Source organism: Thunnus thynnus, chromosome 21 (assembly GCF_963924715.1).
Source record: "Thunnus thynnus chromosome 21, fThuThy2.1, whole genome shotgun sequence".
NCBI lineage: Eukaryota > Metazoa > Chordata > Actinopteri > Scombriformes > Scombridae > Thunnus > Thunnus thynnus.
In genome coordinates this window covers 21,796,128-21,815,801 of record NC_089537.1, presented here as the reverse complement: position 1 = coordinate 21,815,801, position 19,674 = coordinate 21,796,128, and the positions used below count along the sequence as shown (strand labels likewise).

General features: G+C 40.8%; 1 protein-coding gene across 1 annotated transcript; it reads right to left on the bottom strand.

Annotated features, from left to right (window-relative positions):
- Window positions 1-8,098: 8,098 nt before the first annotated feature.
- On the bottom strand, window positions 8,099-12,795 carry bambia (BMP and activin membrane-bound inhibitor (Xenopus laevis) homolog a). The gene is made up of 3 exons (XM_067578163.1): window positions 12,224-12,795; window positions 10,092-10,376; window positions 8,099-9,217 (listed from the first exon to the last, which is right to left on the bottom strand). Exons 1-3 carry the CDS (start codon window positions 12,297-12,299, stop codon window positions 8,799-8,801), a joined length of 780 nt encoding a protein of 259 aa, XP_067434264.1. The 5' UTR covers window positions 12,300-12,795; the 3' UTR covers window positions 8,099-8,798.
- Window positions 12,796-19,674: the final 6,879 nt, after the last annotated feature.

Sequence of the window (19,674 nt, the reverse complement as noted above, 5' to 3'; positions counted from 1 at the left end):
TGGCAACCAAGGTGAAAAGCTCTGTTTGAGGCTTGTTTGCTAAAACACGTCAGCGTAAGAGTTGGAGTGCACCTGTCTCACATTGGATATTCATCATTTGTTCCAATAACATCAGCATGTTTTTATTTTTCTTTAAATAAACTTTAAAGTCAAAATGTTGCTTTTTGCTAATGTTCTGAAGCTTCTGTAAATACATTTAATGGCTATAGCAGAATAAATGTTTTAATTGTGATGGAGTATTTTTCCAGTGTGGCATTGCCTCTTTTACTTGAATACTTCTGTAGGAATACTAAATACAATCCATGAGGCAGGTTTTTACAAACAGCTGCCAGTGAAATACTATCAACAGCAGTGGAAGTAACCAGCTGGGGTGACAGGATCTTCCATTATTTTGGAGAAGAACCATGACATCTGCTCATATCAAAGCTCCAACATGCCGGTCCAAGCCTCAGTCATCTATGCTTTCACGGTGAAGATGGAGGCTCATCTAATCATTGAAAGCAGATGAGTTTACATTCTGTGTTTAACATGATTTGCCAAAAATGAAACAACTTAAAAGTTTGACCCTCTCAGATCAACCTTTCAAACTGACAGTATTTCTCTGGTCTGATATGGTGTACTGTATGCATGTTTTGGGGGAAGGAGATGAGGACTTGATGGGGGAGGCGTTGACCCTTAAGTGTCTGTGCTACAGGGGGCAGGTTAAGGGCCTCATGTGCTGGATCACTGGCTAATAAGTATCCGGTCATTCCCCAAGGGAACAAGGCTTGTCCGGTCAGAGAGGTGGTGGTGATGTTTCTGTGTAATTTCCCACTGAAATTCACAAACCGTCAACAGAAGCACACATTTCATTTTAAAAATTCACTTGTGCATAACAAAACCTGCCTATGTTTATTTTTCATGCATTCTGCTGTACTGGTGCCTCACTCAGCACCATACTATGAACTGGTCTTTCCTGATTTCTCATGGTTAATATACGCATTTTCCCCAAAACAAATTCCAGTATTTAAATATTCCCAAGGAAATGTCACAAAGTGCTCCAGCAAGATAATAAATAATAATAAATCCAGTGTTCACCAGTGTGAAGCAGCTCCTAAATGTCAGTATTTTACATGCCTGAGGCACTACACTCAACATGTGGTAGTTGTGTCAGTTAGCGAGCGCTCAAACATAAACAAATAGATAAATTCATTTTATCAGTTGGAGGGGATTTTAGCGCTCCACTTGCTTTTATCACTCGCAGACACATGTTGTATGGCTTCACTTGAAAAAGCCAGAATAAACATTAGATGAAGAGGGAGCAATAAAATATCTATAGATATACAGTCAGCCCAAAGTATTTAGTCTGTGGGATTCTTGTAATTAAATTTACTAGAGTAGCACGAGAGTAGATAAACTTCTCTTCATGTCTGTAAAGTTGGCAACAGCCAAAAAACTTCACCACCTCTCCTTAAAGAGAACATGAGATATGCAAATCCTAAATCCTAACACGAGTGGAGCAGATGATTAAGAGACTGTCCACCAACCAGAAAACTAGGAGTCAAACTTGTGTTACTACCCCGCTTAATAGTCTTTGAGCCAGACATTGAATCCCTACCAGTTCCAGGACAATGGAGTCTTTTTAATTGGTTCTCAATATTCCTGAGATTTTAAATCAGATGATAGCCAGGTTTCTTTTCAGGCTCAATCATTCAGGCTCAAAAAAAAAGTTCAATTTTCACACCTACAATTAATCAATTCCAATTAATTGCTATCATAACCAAAATAGTGTTTTATTCAGTTCAGAGTAGGACAACCTAAAATGCAAAAATGTGAAATCTGTCTACAGGCAAGCACAGAATTCAACATATACAGAGAATAAAGTTTCCAATAATAATTAAATAATGAATAAATATTTACTTGGGTTTAAATGGAGTCCATCTTTAACAAGAAGTTCTTGTTAACTGCCTCAGAATGTTGTCTTATTTTGACTTATTTTTCCTATATTAATGCAAATGTAACAACTAAATGTTTGACTTGACTCTTGCCGTGTAACTTTATGTATCAGTATGGAATTATGGAGTTAAACCTTTCAGCTGTAACAGCAGCTCTAATGTAAAGTCTGGAAGAATCTGTTTCACCAACCGCATGTTATTTTAGACCACTTCCTAAACTCAGATAGTGGTTTTAGCCTCGTTCATACAGAGACATTGTCAGAAAAACACAGGCCTCTCTGCTTTCAGCCCGGTAATCCCTGGGATATACATTCACAATGAGCACACATCAGAGCCAGCCAGCTAGCATCAAGTCCTGAGGCTACGCTGCCAGCTCAAGGTGCACATCTCTGTTAGGTAGACGGGTCTGGCCTGCTGCCAAGCCAAATGGCTTTGTGGGAGCCATTATCATCAGACTTCAGTATGCACGCAAGCTTTAGGTCGCCACACCTCTGGGTGCCCATCCTCCTGCTGCTAATAAATGTTTATTAAGTGTTCATTCATGTTACCATGGTAGCTTTAGTTTGCAGGCATCATTGTGTATGTATGTTAAAAAAAACTGTTCATGTATTCCTTACTGTGTGTTCTTATATTTTTCCTTCATACTTAAATAACTAGGACTAGCTCTACTCTGGAATACAAGAACAATGATGTTTCTTTTTTTGCTTGTCTATTGATCATCAACTGGTGAGGACATGCAGCTTTAACCTCAGTCTTTTAGTACATCATGTATGTAGCCCTCAATTGTATATTTAACATCCTTTTACAGGATTCTCATTTTAAAATAAGTCAGTCTAGAAACATTAAAAAGTCAGCCTGAGACAACGTTTCCAACCGACTAAAGAAGACGATGTTAGCTTAATTAGCAAGCTAGCTACTCCTGTCTACCACTGTCTGAAATCAAATACCACATTATTTCACTTAGTAAATAGTCAATGACTCAACATGGTGGCAAACCATAATAGGAAGGAAAGGTTGAGGAAATAAAAGGAAGTTGAAAATAAACAGGATTATCCTTTGATTAAAGGACTACTGTAGTATTAATGAGCAACTTCAAGTTCAAACACAAACACATACACACAAGGAATTCTACCACCCATGTACAGTACATGATCCTATTCATGTCATGTGTGAGTGGCTGAGCAGTTGGAGAAAGTGTCAGCTTCTTAGGGTAGTGAAGGGGGGCCAAATTGTTCTGCCATCTGTCCTCAGGGGCCCCATAGGCTTCACCTGACAGATAGGGGCCAGTAAGTGCCCTTAGCTGCAAGAGGAGGACGACATGCATCACCACGTCATCCATGAAGCTCCTGAGAAAGTGGACCTGCACCTGACAGGTCCTCTTTCATTGACAGCTCATCACTGAGGACCAACACTGTGTGTATGTGATGCCTAGAGGCCTGTACACATGCATACAAGTGTGTGCATATGAGCTGTTTTGTTTGCACTTTTGCTAGTCTTTGCTGGAAATCTCTCTTTTTGGAACATAACAAAACTTTTCTGCTATTTACAGACAGTGACATCTAGCTTAAAGAGTCCCGGTCCGTCCTGTAAACATTCCCAACATTATTATTTTTCTTTTGGGGCAGATTTAAATCTAAATGTTAACAGCAGACTGGGGTAAATGTTTAGATGGGGGGTGGGGGGAAATGAGGACATGCACTGAAGCTGTAGTTTTATCCACTGGAAGGAAATGAATTGGCTAAATATTTAGATCACGTCTTATTCCAGCGGATGTCTGTCACCACAGAGGATGATTAGTCTCTGCAGTCATGCAGATTTATCAATTAAAAATCCTAATTTTTTTTTTTTGTCTTTTTGTCACAAGTTGTGTTTATTTTCTGGAATGTCTCTATTTGTTTGTGGTTGGGAACTGGTAAACAGCCTTCAAGCATCAGTGATATGATTTTGGCCACAACTGCTTCACACAGGGGTCCTGACGGAAGCTGCGATAGTGTGTCAAAATTCTAATTCTTATTCTTATCCTTCGATTGGTCAATTCCCTGTTTAGTCTATAAAATGCAAAAAAAATAGTCTTTTAAAAAGTTCCCATCACAATTTCCCAGACCTCAATGTGACAACTTCAAATTGCTTGTTTTGTCCAACCAACAAGCCAAAACAAAAGAAATGAAGTTCTTGTTGGCATTTGAAACTCCTTATAATAACAGAATCAGAGGAGGCTGCATTAGACAACTTAGGGAACTTTTCAAAACAGACAATCCGACAAATCACGCCAACAGGAATCGCATCCAAATTGGACGATTCCGAACCTCACGATTTAAATCCAGTGTCAGTGCAGGCGGTAGTGTGACCTGCATGCAGTGACGCAGGAAACGAGGGTGTGGCGGTTCAGATGGTGGATGGACGTGTAGCAAGTCTGACTTTCATGCAGGAGACTTTCAGTTTTGTTGCCTGATTGTAATCATACATTAACCATAGTTCACTGTACCAGGATCTCTCCCTAAGGTTTGCTTGTTAAGTTGGTTTGTACCTGTATTTAAAAGAAAAGCCATGAATGAATTAGCTTCAGCTACACGTAGTATAAACAATACAACTGCTGCATCGTTTGTCTCTATGTAACAATAATTATCTGTATTGTTTAATTGTATTGTTAATACTGTAATTGTCATGCACAGAAATTGTAGAGAATTTTAAGGTGCTGGCATTGGATATAAAAATTTGAAGGTAATGTGGGGTTTTGCAGAATCATCTGGTATTGAAGTTCTTGTCTTGATAAAGAATTGTGCAGAAACTGGTCAGGTGTGTGGAGGGTTGAAAGCAGGCAGGGTTTGAACTTTTCTCTCAAGCTAGCTCTCTTTTATTCATTCTCCACACAACTATTTCCATCACTTTTTGTGTGCATACAACTGAGCACAATGCCATGAATGCCTTTGAAGACTGTTGTCAAGTGCGCTCTGTTATCCCCACTCGTCCGATTATTGTGTTGAGACAACAAAGACATTTCAAGTGTGGCCTTTCAAAAAAGGTGTACATGCTTTTTGCCTTTACAAGTGGTCACAACACACATGAACTACTTTGTCTGAAGCATTCTAAGGCCTTTATGATGTTAGAAAACAGGAAAAACAGCCGATCATCATATGAGAAGCTGGAGATTTGGCATTTTTGCTTGATAAATGTCAATGAAAAGATCAACAAATTGATTAACCGACTAAACATTTCAGCACTATATCAAATCAAAGCAAAGCAAAATCCCTCATTGGCTCAGGTGAATGTGAGGACATGGAGGGAAGCAAACCAAGAAAAACATACAAGGATTTAGAAAGGCCTGTTACTACCGTGGGAGGTGTGCATCCATTACTGTGTGCAGGTGTTAACAGGTTCCATGTGTGTTTACACTTCATATATTGTTCCACATGGTGCTGCAGCCATAGCGGGTACAAGGCCTCTCTGGACTGTTACTGCATCATAGTGAGACTAGCAGGGGAGAAACAGAGGCACCCCTGCTCTTAAAATCGCTGCACGTTGTTAACCCAGCATCAGAAGTGTCACCCACCTGAGGTTGGAGAACACTGAGGCCTGCAGGTTGGAGGCGGTGGTGGTGGTGGAGGAGGTGGTCAGTGAGATTTCAAATCCACTTGCAAACTGTGGTGGTGGTGGGGAGAGGGGGGGGGGGGCAGCATGAAGTCGTTTCAAAACAAATTGGAGTTCTTTTGATGGCGGTCGGTCGGCCACCTCATTAAATTTGCATGTGAATACAAACAGCTTGACCGCCTAGTGCTGCACAAAATGGCCGATGCTAATGACCGTGCCGCCGCTGCTGGCTCCATCTATTGTGGAAGCTGAACTGTGACTGCTGGATGTCGGGAGTAGGCCTGGCTGCGGCAGAAGACTCTGGTGTGGTGTGTGTGTTTGTGTGTGTGTGTGTGGTGGTCTACGTCGTGGTGTGTGCATGTAATTAAGGCGCAAAGCAGCCGGACGCAGAACAAAGGAGGAGTGTGTCTCCTTGCAAACACATCACTGATTTCTCCTCACGTTAAGATAAAAACATGGACACACTTTTTAGGGCTAAAAGATGATTTCCTCACCTTCAGGCTGCCACCTGACACCCAGTGGTGAGCCGGCAAAGTGGAATCAGGCTAAAGAAAACAGCAGTCACATTAGGCAGGCCAGGCAGAGGACATTGTTATTATTACAAGGGTAATAGTCCTGGGGGAGGCCCTGAGCGTTGGCTGAGCCTCGCTAATGCAAGCTGCCGTTAAGTGGTTAGCTGCTAATAGTGTTTTCCTGTCCTCCTAATGGAAAGAAACAAGGGTCAGCGCTCAGCACAGAGACACACTCTTCAGTGAGGCGCACCTCAACTTTAAACTACTTACTTGTGTTACCATGGTGACTGAGGAGACAGTAGGGTGTGAACTTTTCAACCCGGGCGTCCCCATCTCTCTTTGTGTGACGCACATGGTCCAGAAAACACTGACTGTTGCAGCCCTGTCATGATTACTTTGACTTTTGGACTTTGTGAAATGTAAATATTCAGCTGGAGTTGAGAAACTCAGAAACCTAACCTCAACCTCCAAACAAACTGTCAAAATCAAGCTTTTACCGTTCTACTTATTGCTGTTTGCATACACATTTTGCAAGAATTCAGCCAGAAAGTATCCGTCTCCCCCAGAAGGCTTGTAGTATTTTGTTCCCATAATTGGTGGCAGTGCACTACTTGTGATATTATTGCACAAAAATTGTTTTGCAAAAGAAGTTTTTCAGCAGAACATTTATCCTTGAAGGGTCATTTCGCTAAGATCAAAATAACACTGTCAGCAGTGTTGATTGGAACTATTTTCTACAAAAGAAATAGTCCCAAAGTAAACTGCTTACAGTGATGTGATTTGATGAGTGTGATGAGTCATTTTCAAATATAACTCCACAAAAAGAATTCTGTTTACTTCCACTGTATTGGAGAGGAAGCCAAAACCTCAGAGACAGATATCTCAAAACCTGGACAAATAAGTGTCTGCTTGGCTTGATACCACTTAGTAATCTGAGCAAATAAACCCTTTAAAAACAAGCAAGCTTGTGAAAGGATAAAGCTGGTATTTTATTTTTGTCAAAATAAACGTGTTAGTATGTCTCTCAATACTTTTGCCACTCCCCCACTATAGGCCTGAAGCCCATTGGTTCCTCCTGAGGACGTTCATCTTTTAAAAAAGGGCTCACAAAATTTAAAAAAAAAAAAAAAAAAGGCTCAGTAATTTCCTTGAACAGCTGGGAACTGTAGTTTTTCACAAACGTTACTCAAACACTACTATTTTCATTTGTGGATGAATACACATTCGGTGCACTAGTGAGTATTTACTATAGCAGGTATGTGGGACTGACTCATTGGCCATGTTCATGGTGATAGTGACAACAACTGAGCTCTGGCACAAAGGAATATGACACATCAGACTTTGTATACACCAGTAATAAACATTAGCATATTGGTTTTGGTATTTGCGTGGGATTTGTTGACAATAAGAGGCATATATTTTATTGCTAAACATATCTTTTAAAGCATCAAAAACAAGAAGTGTTACTACTCCTAATTAGTACACTAGACACAGAGGCGTTTATCCCCAAAGCGCTGACTTAACAGCATAATGGTATTAAAACTCTCCTCAGACACCCTGCCTAACAAAGGAGGGCCAGTGTTTTCACTCACATCCAGAAACACAGAATAAGGGAGGTGCTTACTGGCATTAGAGTGAGTGTAAAATAAATATTGCTACTAATTCCAGAATAAATCCAAGCAGTGAGGAGGGGGAAGAGAGAGAGAGAGAGAGAGAGAAAAAAAATGTTATTTGAAGCTGAAACCCTGACCTCTGGAGAGAGCTCAAGAACGACTGACAGATGTAGCAGCTCTACTGTAAAACAAGGCCTTACTGTCAGGTTCACCACACACACACACACACACACACACACACACACACTCTTACAGTTAGCCAAGGCCACACTACCTAGCTTTGAAACATCACACTGCTAAAGCAGAATGGCAGTCTCACACCTCTGTATCCCTGTTTTTAACAACATTGAACACTGACAGCTGTAAAACACATGGAGTGGACATTTTCACTTGTTCGGTGTTTTAAAAAAGGCAAAAATATACAGTAAAAACACAAAAGTGAATCGTCAAATAAATAAAAAGTCACTTTTAATGGAAGTTTTTCTTTCACACTCACAATCAAGCTTATAGTCTGATCACAGAGAGAGATGTTGAACATTCACCCAGAACAAGACACACACACCGGTCAGTTTTGTCAGACAAAAATATATATATTTAAAATCTTTACAATAAGCTTGAATCATGAAACGTACACAGAGGAGTGTGCACACCTACAGTCAAACACTGATTTTTTTTTTTTACTCCTCAAACAAGTCCTTTTTTGTACCCTGGTGTCAGTGTAAAATTCTTGTTTTAAGCAACGACAACTTTTTTTTTTTTTTTTTTTTTTTTACAAATGTGCAAATAAGACAGATTTGGAATCCTTCAGCGCTCAGTGTAAAAGTCCAGGATCCTTTAGGAGCAGTGACAGAGCTCTCACTCCACCTCAGGCCTGCCCTCTCAAGTTTAAATACAGCTCCTCGTTGCCTTGCCTTTCATTTTCAAGTAAAGTGCTCCTCTAGCAAAAACCACACGGCATGAGATCAGTCTCGTATTTTTTCGCCACTGGTAAGAAAAAACAAAAAAAAACAAAAACTGAAAACACAAACCCAACAGTCCAACAGATCAAAATGTGGGAATGTCTTTTAAAGTAAAAAAGCGAAGGCCAACGATTGAGAAGCAGTCCTGGCTGTTTGTGGGGAGGTGACAGTCACGTAGTTCCCAGCAGGAAGTCATACAAACTCCAGCTTGCCGTGGCCGCTGTACATCCCCCAGTGCACCAGAGACAGGATCTTGTCGTTGCCAAGGTCAGCCTGCCTCATCTTGTCGCAGGTCAGACAGCAGTTCTCGTGGCCCGTGACGGGCACCATGCACTCCAGGTCCAGCTTGGCCACGTGGCCCTTCTTGGTGTGGTGGCCGTGGAAGCTGTAGTGGAGCCTCGACAGCATCTGTTGCCGCTGGTCCTGCAGCCGCTTGTTCTCGCTGCGCAGCATTCGCAACGCCAGCATGATGAGCAGTACCAGTATGAGGCCGCCGGCGATGGGCACGGCGATCACTGCCGCCCGGAACCACACCTCCTTGGCTGAGGCCAGCTCCTGAACCCGGGTCACCAGGTTCCTGTTGTTGCTCTCCGGAGGGTACCGGCTATGATCTGCACACACAGAGAGATAATCATCTGTTTAACTGCACGCTCAGATGTTTTCCACTGCTCCACATTATTAAACACAGATTTATGTACCATTGTATATATTCTTAAACAAGTTATTATCTCTGACTGCTGTTTGTAGCTTAATGAAAAGCTTTCGCAGAGCTGCCTCTGCTCTCATCATGCCAGTAAAGTAACCACACAGAGAAAAAATAAGACAGACAGGCGAGAGTGAGGAAGTGAAAGAGGGCAGCAGGGCCAAAAACAAATGAGTCACCTTGTCCCAACTGAGAGCCAGAAATTAATTTGAGCTAATAAACTATAGTCTGCACTGGACAGGGTCACAACACAAAGTCCCCTTCCTCTCTGTCTCTCTATGCACCTTTTCATAACTCCACAGCTAGTGTTCCTGCCCAGCATGTCAGGGAATATTCATTCTACAAGGCCGATTCCTACTCAGTGGGAAATTATATGGTGCACACATAATAAAAAAAAAAAAAAGAATATATCTGATCTCTTTCCAAGTGCTTAAGGTAAACTGGCTGCTCCCTGCCTTCCCAGGCACAGAGCTGGAGCCCATTAAAAGTCAAATTGAAGTTCTGTAAAGCTGGGAAGTAAAAAAAAAAAATAGGAGGGGGCAAGGGTGGCCTACATGTCCATAAACAGCAGAGTGTTTGAAGAACCATACAGCTCAATGTATTGCTTCTGGAACAGGAAAGAGGAAAATATTGAATATTTACTGAGGAGGAGTCGTAAAAAATCCCCCCAGAGAGTCCAATCATTTTTAAAAACCAGCTAAAGAGAATTTCATATTTCAATTTCAGTGAATAAACAAATATCCTGACAGCCAGTGAATCAGCCCGGTGATCTTTCTTCTTACCTGTTGAGTCCCTGGTGTGTGCCAGGTCGTGCAGGCCTCTGTAGTTGCACATGTCATCGTGGCAGCACTCCAGCGTTGTGGGCGAGGCCCCGCTGAGGGCGTCCGCGCCCCTCTGGCTGCTACAGATGTCGCCGGCGTTGGTGATGGGGTCTAAACACCCGTGGGTCAGGGGAGAGTTAGCGTTGAGCGGGTCCAGGACCTTGGTGAAGCAGGCGTTCAGTTCTGATTTGCACATGTATCCGGTGGCAACGCAGTGCGGCGCGTCACAGTAACACCTTATTTCTCCTGGAAGTACACAGAGGCAGAAAAGAGAGTGTGAAAATGAGATTATAGCCTAGAAACAACACTTTCTTCCTGACACATACATCATTTTGGCTGATATGATGACTTTAACATGGCCTGAAGCTGAGCTTAGCAGTTAAACATGTTAATCAGAATGTTTGGCAGGGACAGGGTCATTAATATCAAGATGTTACTATTACTCTGCTCTCTTACTCTTGGCACTTTGACTCAGTGTTTGTCATCTTCTTAGATACACTATGGAAGCATGTCCAACAACAAGAACACTTATCAGATGGTGTTCTCAGGCTTAATCTTGCAGTCTGAGGTCTAATGCACATTCATTTGAAGGTCTTGTTCTCAGAGTGTCCTCTGAGTCTGCCATTAAAAGACATCATGGGAATATTCCACTTTTTGCATCAATCCAGCAAATATGCCTTCATTTTAAGAGCTTCTTGTGCCAAATGGCCCTTTTGTCTGTATTACAAAACAGGAACCGTGTAGCTTATAATTAGTGGTTTGTTTGCCAAAGTCAATTTCTTTCAACCCAAATGGAAACTCGTAAAGAGGGGGGCCGGAGCGCGGCGCAGGAGCCTCCTTTTCCCCGTTTGCACGCAAAGCTTTACTTGTGGTCAGGACTGCCTGGGGGGGCAGGGTGCACTGAGGTCCCATCTAAAGAGCTTCCAGCAACCTTATCATTACGGCTGCCTGCTTCTACACGGGCCCACTCATTACCTCATCCGAGGCCTGTTTTTAAAAAAACTTTTCAAAAACATAAATGGCAGGAAAATCTGGACCAATGACCTGTCCAACGAAAACAAAAACATAACTTCAGAGCTCATATTTATGAGCTATGAGTGATTCATGCTTCTAAGTCCTGTGATGACTTTTTTTCTTCAGAAGACTTATTGTAATATTTGGGATTACTGTACTGTTCTTTATTGGGTTGGTGACTATTTTGCATATATTCCTAAAGGGGAAATATGAAAAACAGCTCCAGGAATAAAGCAATAAAAAGTAAACAGAAAGACTTGCTTTTGTTTCCATCAGCTACAGTCAAAGACGACTGTAACTGCATGTCACTGTGACAAACTCAGTGCCGGTGTCTCTTTGAATGCACCAACTTTCGGGTGCAGGAGCACATTCATCAGATCAGTGTTTTCCCTGTGAATGATTGGAGCTGCAGGGCCCAGGCAGGTCATTTGGAGAATATTTCATTAGAAAGGAGAGGCCCCTCTGTGGGCTGAGGGGGGCAGAAACAGGCCCAGCACTGAAGCTTTTTGGCCCTGCTCAGTCTTGTATGAATGGCAGCTTGAAAACTTGAGTTAAACATGAGTTATCCAAGTAAAACATACCAACCAAAATGAGATAAGGTCTGTCTATTATTGTGTGGAGGAGAATTAATAAGAATGTTTCACTGAGTTGGGATATTAATTTGGCTATATGACTACAACAAAGAAGAATGTTTCTTTAAAAAGGTGAATAATTAAGGTTAAGATAATTTTAATAGTTCATAATGCAGTTATTTAAAAATTAGATTTGAAAACAAAACATGTTGAAATCAAGGAGAAATTAAACAAACACTGAGTCACTAAAGGTGATTTTGATTCAAGAAATATTGTTGAACAAGTCGGTTTTTAATACAAATAAGAATTATCTAAACCCTATTTATTACCTTATTTGCTAAAAATAAGATTTTAAGGGCTAAATGCTACATTGTTTTCTTGCTGAAAGTTATGTTTTGAGAAACACTGGCGCTGGAGTGTGCTGGTGAAGTCAGGGCTTGTTTTATCACTTCCAAATATTGTTTTGCCTGATTTGAAGCAGACCTGAACGCAGAGCAAAGTCTATACCTTTAGTAAGAAGAACAGCCATGGCACAGAGTTCCAGTTGTAGCCAAATGGAAATGAAACTGGACTGGCGATCCATTTACACCAAATTAATGCGCAAAAAGTCCTCTTATATCCAGTAGCAGCAGCAGCACAGTCCGCTGGGCAAAGAGCTGGACGACAAAAGAGATTTACATGGAGCTAAAAATGAGGCATTCCTGTGCTGAAAAACGACAGCTCACAATCCTTTCTGAAACAAAAAGTAGCAAAAAATAGCTCCGAAATGTTTCCTCTCCGGCATGGAGACAGAAAAGTTAGCGAATTTGTTTCTAAAAGCGGTCCGACATTAGCGGAGACGCAAAAACACAGCGTCTTCTTCTTCAAGCCGAAAGAGAAAAAAAAGACAAATACACTCCTTGGAAGAGAGTAAAACAGAAGATAAAGTTGTCACCGCTGGTCCTCCTCTGTTTCTCTTTGCTGCCGGCTACGGAGAAGCATCACTTTTGTATTCCTGGACGGAGAAATGTTAGAAAAAGTCGGACAATCCCGCTTCTCCAAAGACTGCAGACAGACTCCGGACAGATGAGATTTAGCAGCAGAAATAGCTGTGGTCTGTCAGCGCTCCGCCCACTCACAGCTGATTGGTCAGATCTCCAAGAGACCAGTTAGGCACGGTATCCGGTACTGCTTTTCAAAATAAGGTTTCCAGGTTTCCACAGAGGCAACTGGAAGTCCTTTACAGCAGTGGTTCTCAAAGTAGGGTTGATTTGTGTCACTTTAGAGGTCCTAGGTGGTGAAAAAGATTGAGAACCACTGCTTTACAAAACACAGCAAAAGAGAAAATAAATGAAATTAAAACTCAGTAAAACAGCAGCTACTCTTTTCACATATTATTGTTTGAAATGTAGACTATTGTTTTGGTGTTTTCGAGTCGTTTTTATTATTTATTTATTTATTCAGGGACGTTTCACTTAGAGGAAGAACACCCTGATCACATTCACACAGTTATACACATTCACACCAGTGCAACCACAGTCTGATCTGACAGCCACTGAGCAGCTCCCCTGGAGCTGTTAGGGGTTAAGGGCACCTTAGTGGTGGTAATAAGGGAGGGACAAGCGCTGCTTCTTCACTTTCACCACCTCACCACCACAAGCTCGCGTCACTAACCTTTTAACCTCTTTAAGTCACTGCTGTAGTTTCACTTAATATTTCTGTGACGATTCCACTCATTCTGATCATTTATTGTTCATTTTACCCCGAAGTGACCAACTTCATGCTTTTATTCTTTTAGGCCGAGTCGTCCATGTTCCGGTCTTACCCTGTCTGTCACTCTCTGGTTTGATGCTTCAGGTTAGTCCAATCCCTTCTTTTCCATAATACCATATTCCATATGTCAGCACTGGATGCCATTGGTCCGAGCAGCAGTCACTCCACCAGGTTAACATATCTACTGTGTTCCTGAGACTGTCGCCTGACTACACTGTTACAAAGTCTGGACTTTAACATTAATGTTAGTTCAGTGTTTTCGTTTTGAAATATCCAAAATGAAGAAATTTTAACATGTGTACTAACATATGTGTAATTTACACCCTCATGTTTTAGATACATAACCCTGTTTATAGGCTACAAGTACAATAGTGTGAAATACTTTGGCTGGGAGGCTCCCTTACAGTAAAAAAATAAATAAATAAATGTATAAAAGACATATAAAATATAATAACAAAATATAAAAAAGCAATAAAACATGTATAGCTAAATATATTTTTTTGAAAAAAATATACATATATATAGATGTTTTAAAAATATATAGAAAAGACAGAATCAGTGAATTTAAATCCTGCAGAAAGTTATACAGACAAAAATGAAAGAAGTGCACGTCCTCAGCGCAAAAAACACTAATTTCTCTTATTCTGTTTTAGTAACTGTGCATTGCATAGCTTTATGAAATGAATGTTAAACTAGGAGGATTATGCAAAACCATCTAAAAAATAGTTTCCCAGAATGTAGATAATTCTCTAAATAGAAAGAATTCAGGCAGGATAATTTATTGCATTGAAATATAGTTATATGCGTCATCCTTGAGTGCATTAATCACATTTGACTGAAGTGATACTGTAACTGTTATATGAAGTGTGGGCAGTGTGGCCAGTAGCAGCTACCTGCAGTGTCATCTCTGCTGGCAGCCAGGTTGACGCCGCGTCTTCCTCCAGGCTGCAGACTGCTGCTGCTGCTGCTGCAGGGAGGAGCGGACAGCCGCTTAGAGAAATTAACAATCCAAAAAGGCGCATGGCGCCACAGAGGCGACACACACACACACACACACACACACACACAGCGCGCGCGCACTGACACAATTGCCCTTTAACAATCCGCAATGCAAAACACACGTGCGCGCGCGATCTCTATCAGCGCCAACTGTTTTTTTTTTTGCAGGTTCAAAACATAAAATCTTTCCAGAACGTAATACTTAATACTCTGCATGTTTGCTCAATCATTTCTTGATCTTATTTTTACAGTAAATATAAACCTGCGGGAGAAAAATAGTGTTAAAGTATAAATTAAGTATAATATATCCTGGTGGGGGAAGGGGGTGGTTGGGGGGTCATTAGGAAAGACCCGGTCTGACTACATTTAGACCTTCATGTCTGCAGAAATGAAGCATCCACAGGCTTAATTGTGCCTAACAGACAACAGGATGAGGATACTGCTTTAGGGAACACAGAAAACTACACACTGCAATTACCGTAATTATCTGCAATTCCACAGAGGCGCCAGTCCGGGACTGGCGTTACATCGTTTATCTATACTGCATGAAAAGGGCTGAAGTCGAGAGAAATACTAGTTTTACAAGCTGGAGGATCATTGGTCATTCTCATGAGAAATGACTTCCTATGGTCTTTATCAGTTTCTGTGATACTGGTTGTTATTCTGTATCTATGTTAAGTGTCAGTGAAAGCACAGATACAACTGGGAACCACTATTAAACACAGAGCAGACTGTGGCTCCTATTATCAGCGCATTAAGATATTTGACACAAATGTGAAAGTAGATTTTGTTTGTTAAGCCAAATATGATCAGAAATGCACATTTCCACTTTAAAGTGTGCATTGCTTTTAAATGATAGGCAAATATTACCATCTAGTGGTCATAAGTGGTAACAAGCATTTTATTTCACATGATGACTTCGTCTGACACTGAAAACTTGTTGAAATCTCCTCCAGAGCCAAAGCTACCAGACTGGGAAGCATATTTCTAGTAAGAAAACAAAACTGTGTGTCTTTTCATGCTGAGTGGATGAGCGTCAACAAGCTTTCAGCACAGGAGGGGTTTCATGTAAGTGCTCTTTTTAGAGAGTGATTACACCCTACAGCTCGTGTCTGCTTTCACACATTAGGCAACACTTGTAGGTGTGACCTGGTACAGACAGTAGGAGCTTTGCTTAACAAAAGCCCCCCCTGCTGCTGTGGCAACGATGACTTTGGAAGACGATAGAGATAGAAGCAGGGGAGGAGTGGAGGTCAAGTCTACCTGAAATAGTAGACAGCCCAAACCAAGTCTGAAATCTAAATTTAACCCAACAGCTCCAAACCGACTTTTTGAAGCACTCCTAACAGACCAAAAGTGGCCGTACCTTGTGCAAATATCCCCACTTTGAAGATCTGAACCTCAAACTGGCACTCTCCGTGATACATGAAGACACACACCAGGGCAGACAGACTTCCTCCAACACCTCCCGGCTTCCTCTCCTCTCTTTGATGTGAGCCATATCAAGGTTGGAGATTTCTCTGTGAAGAAGCCAGAGACAGGCAGGCTGTCTCCGTCCTCTGTGATCTATTTTATTCTGCTGGAGATAATGGGAGAAATATTCTCTGCATCAGAGCTGGGGATTCAACAATTATGTGGATACATAGAGCCGACATGCAGGGAGATGGCTCACAGCAGCTTTGATGTTAAAGATTGGGTTACAGGCTCTGCATTCAAAAGTGCTCAAGCGGACTTTATCTTGAGTGCTCTGAGAGAGGAAACCGATGGCATCCGCCTTTGTGTTTCCACTTGTTTTATGTTGTGAATTAATTCAGTAGCACTCTGTTCTCTTATCCACATAAGACTTTGTAGATAATCTGTGTTTGATCATCAGGAGTGTTGCACAGCAGCTGATTAAGCCCTGCTTCTGTGATGTGAACTTGTAACTTAAGTGACAACATGGCAGAGTATAAACTGATTATTCTTATTCTGCAGGTCCAGTTTTACAGAGTCACTTAAATGCAGTTTCAAGGGGTTTTCAAATACAGAATACAGTTCTGGAGGAAGGAACAGCATAAACAAGCTTTGTATTAAATCAAGGTTTCACCATTTCACCCACATCTTACAGTCTTCGTCAGCAGATGGAGTTTGACCAAATGCCTCTCGACTGTGAGATGCAGTTGAACGCTCCAGAAAAAGTTAGTAAGAGGACCTTGTGTCAAGATTGTTTTAGGCAGGCAGTCTCTACAGCCTCAGAGAGAAAAGCTAATGCAGCTACCGACCTCTGCAGGTCAGTGACGGTACGACCAGTAACTGAAGGCAACTGTCAACCTTTCAGACAGAAAGGATTCATACATTTCAGAAATCAGGCTGTGTGGCAAAAACTGCAGATGAACTTTAACTGGATTACTGTGTCCCAGTAAGAAATGAAATACAGAAACACAGTGAACTCTTGTCATTTTGACACAATTCTTTTGACATTTGACTCTCTTGGTTTAAGCAATGATAAAGGGAAATGTCATTGTGATGGCAGTGATGCACTGACTGATGAATTTATTTACATTTGACAGAAGTTAAAGTTTTAGAGTGGATGAGGGGAGTGTGCAGAATAAAAGTGTTGTCCTGCATGATTAGAAAGTGTTGCTCAGTATTAAATGATATGATAGTATCACTTAATGTTCTAAGAACTGTAAAATGTGGTTGAGTAATTGAGAAAAAATGTAAGTGGATTTCACTGGCTGTCTCCATCGTCTGAATTAGATCAGTTAGAGGATAAAAGCCTTTTTCCCTCTCTCCTTGGGCCTTGACAGCAGACACTTTTTTGACAATAGGTGCTGAAGTTTAAATACATTCCACCTTCAGATAGGATCATTCACATACTAACCAACCATGTAATCTCTAAAAAACAAAAACTTGGAGGCTTATAGTTCAGTCACGTCCAAAATGTCTTGTTGTGAATGCTCATGAAAAAGTTGCTTTGCAAGTTGAGACTAGAGCAGGACATACCAGGAAGATGAAGCAGTTATCTTTGATCTGATAACAATAATCTACTAAACAGAGGTCACACTTCCCACAGTCTGCAGTGCAACACATGAAACCACCAGCAGGGGTCAGTAGAGATCTAGAGGTAAACTGTTGATGGACATTGAAGAAATACAAATATTTTCTCAATTGCTGAAGCACAACGTTTTGAAACACTGTTGCAGTTCTCAAATATTAAGTGCAATCAACACTTCATTTGTCCTGCAAAACCGCCTTTGTGGTATTTCCCCTACTCACATACTTTTTATGTGACAGTGATGTGATATAAAACAGAAATTGCTGAGAAGTTGCACCTGTAAATTAAATTTGACAAGTTGCACAAAAGTTTAGACATGCACATGTTACTACATTAAATTAAGATTAATCTGCAATTAATTCTTACCAATGCATTTATGTTTGAAAGGTTGTGACAGTTTTAATATTTTGCATGTGAGGATTTACAAAATGAGCACGGTGAGAAGCAGTAATCTGTTTCAGTCACAGAAGCTATCACAGTGCATGACTATTTGTACATTGAAATGTGTAAACTATTGTGATGAAATTAACTGTAGATTTGAGATTTTCATTTTCATTTGAAAGTTCAAAGCAGCTGAGGAAAAACTAAGAGACTGGATTGTTTTTCCTCTGAAAATATATTTCATTCATTGCTCAACGATGCAGGTTGAATCTTGCAACGTTCTGACTCATGTTTTGTCAATTGTCATACTTTTTCTCCCACGACATTTTTTCCAGGGTCAGTCTTAGATCAGTGATTCCCAACCAGGGGTGCTTGCACCCCAGAGGGTATTAAGTTCTGCAGTTGCCAACTTTTAACTAAAAAAAATACAAATTCAGATTTGATTAAAATAACATATCCACATACTTGTGTTAAGGAGGAAAATAAACAGCCCAAACAGAACTAAAAAACTGATGTGATGCTGATCCTTGCTGCCAATCAACCCAAGGCACTGGTCATCATGTTGCAATGGAAAGTGTATGAAAACCATTTAGCAAGCAAGCAGAGTTGAAATTGTTTTCGAAAAGTTATAGATAGATGGTTTGGTTGAAACAGCTGAAATAATGTATAGGTGGAGGAAACAGTTTTGCTAAAAATAAGACAGTTGAAGTAGCTGAAGGTAATGCAAAGCTGAAATAGTTGCCTAAAAGTAATGGATCAACAGTTAGCTAGCAGTAATGGATATTAACAGTGGAAATGGTCAAGTTCAAAGTAATGTTGGCTAATGTGAAAAGTTGAAATAGTTAGATTAAGGTAAGATATTAATAGTCGACATAGTTAGCCAATAGAACAGTGAAAACATACATTATTTTTAGATAAACAGTTAATGGATGAATGGTTGTCACTTCAAGTAGCAAACCTGACCAAAGCAACCCAAACACTGACAATTCAATTGTATGAAGCAATGTAGCAATATCCACTATTATCTAATTAATAGTATTAAATTATATCCAGTTTATACTACATTCATGATGAAGGGGGGCTGTGGGATTATGGGACCACTGCTCTACATAACATACTGCTTGCCCTCAAATGGGACCGTCAAAAACCCAAGAACAACACGGCCCTGGAGAGGCATATTTTATTTCATTTGTCAGTATACTTCAGGAAACAATATACAAAGCAATGATGTGGTCACCTTTACTGAATGTGTGGTGCAGTTCAGTTATAGACTCAACAGATAGTATGGTGGAAAAAAAACAGGCCTTTGCAGCTTAGGACCCTGCTCTTCAACAGTGGGGAACAAACAAACAGGGATGGTACGTGCTAGAAAAACAACCCTATGTATGACATGCTTGTTGAAGATCTTGTTGGTCAAACAGGATAAAAGAAAGTCAACAGGTGTGGGACGTGTAGGCGAATGAGGCTGTGACACTTAAGACTTTCAACAAGGCACTAGCGTATGAACCAAACCTAACACTCCAATAAAATAACCAGTGCTCATTTTAGTTTAACATGTTTATTACAATACGTACATTTCACATTTTGACCTTGTGACCTCGTTGCCCTGCTCTGACTGAGAGGTGATCAGCATACCTCTGCCCAAACCTGTCGCTTGCTTTATGGTAACACCACTGAGTGCAAATGAAACTGTGTGGATATCATTCAGAACATATTTACCGCTCATCACTACAACTCTTATAAATAAAACCTTTTTATTTGGCTTCCTCTTCTTAAAACTCCACTGTAA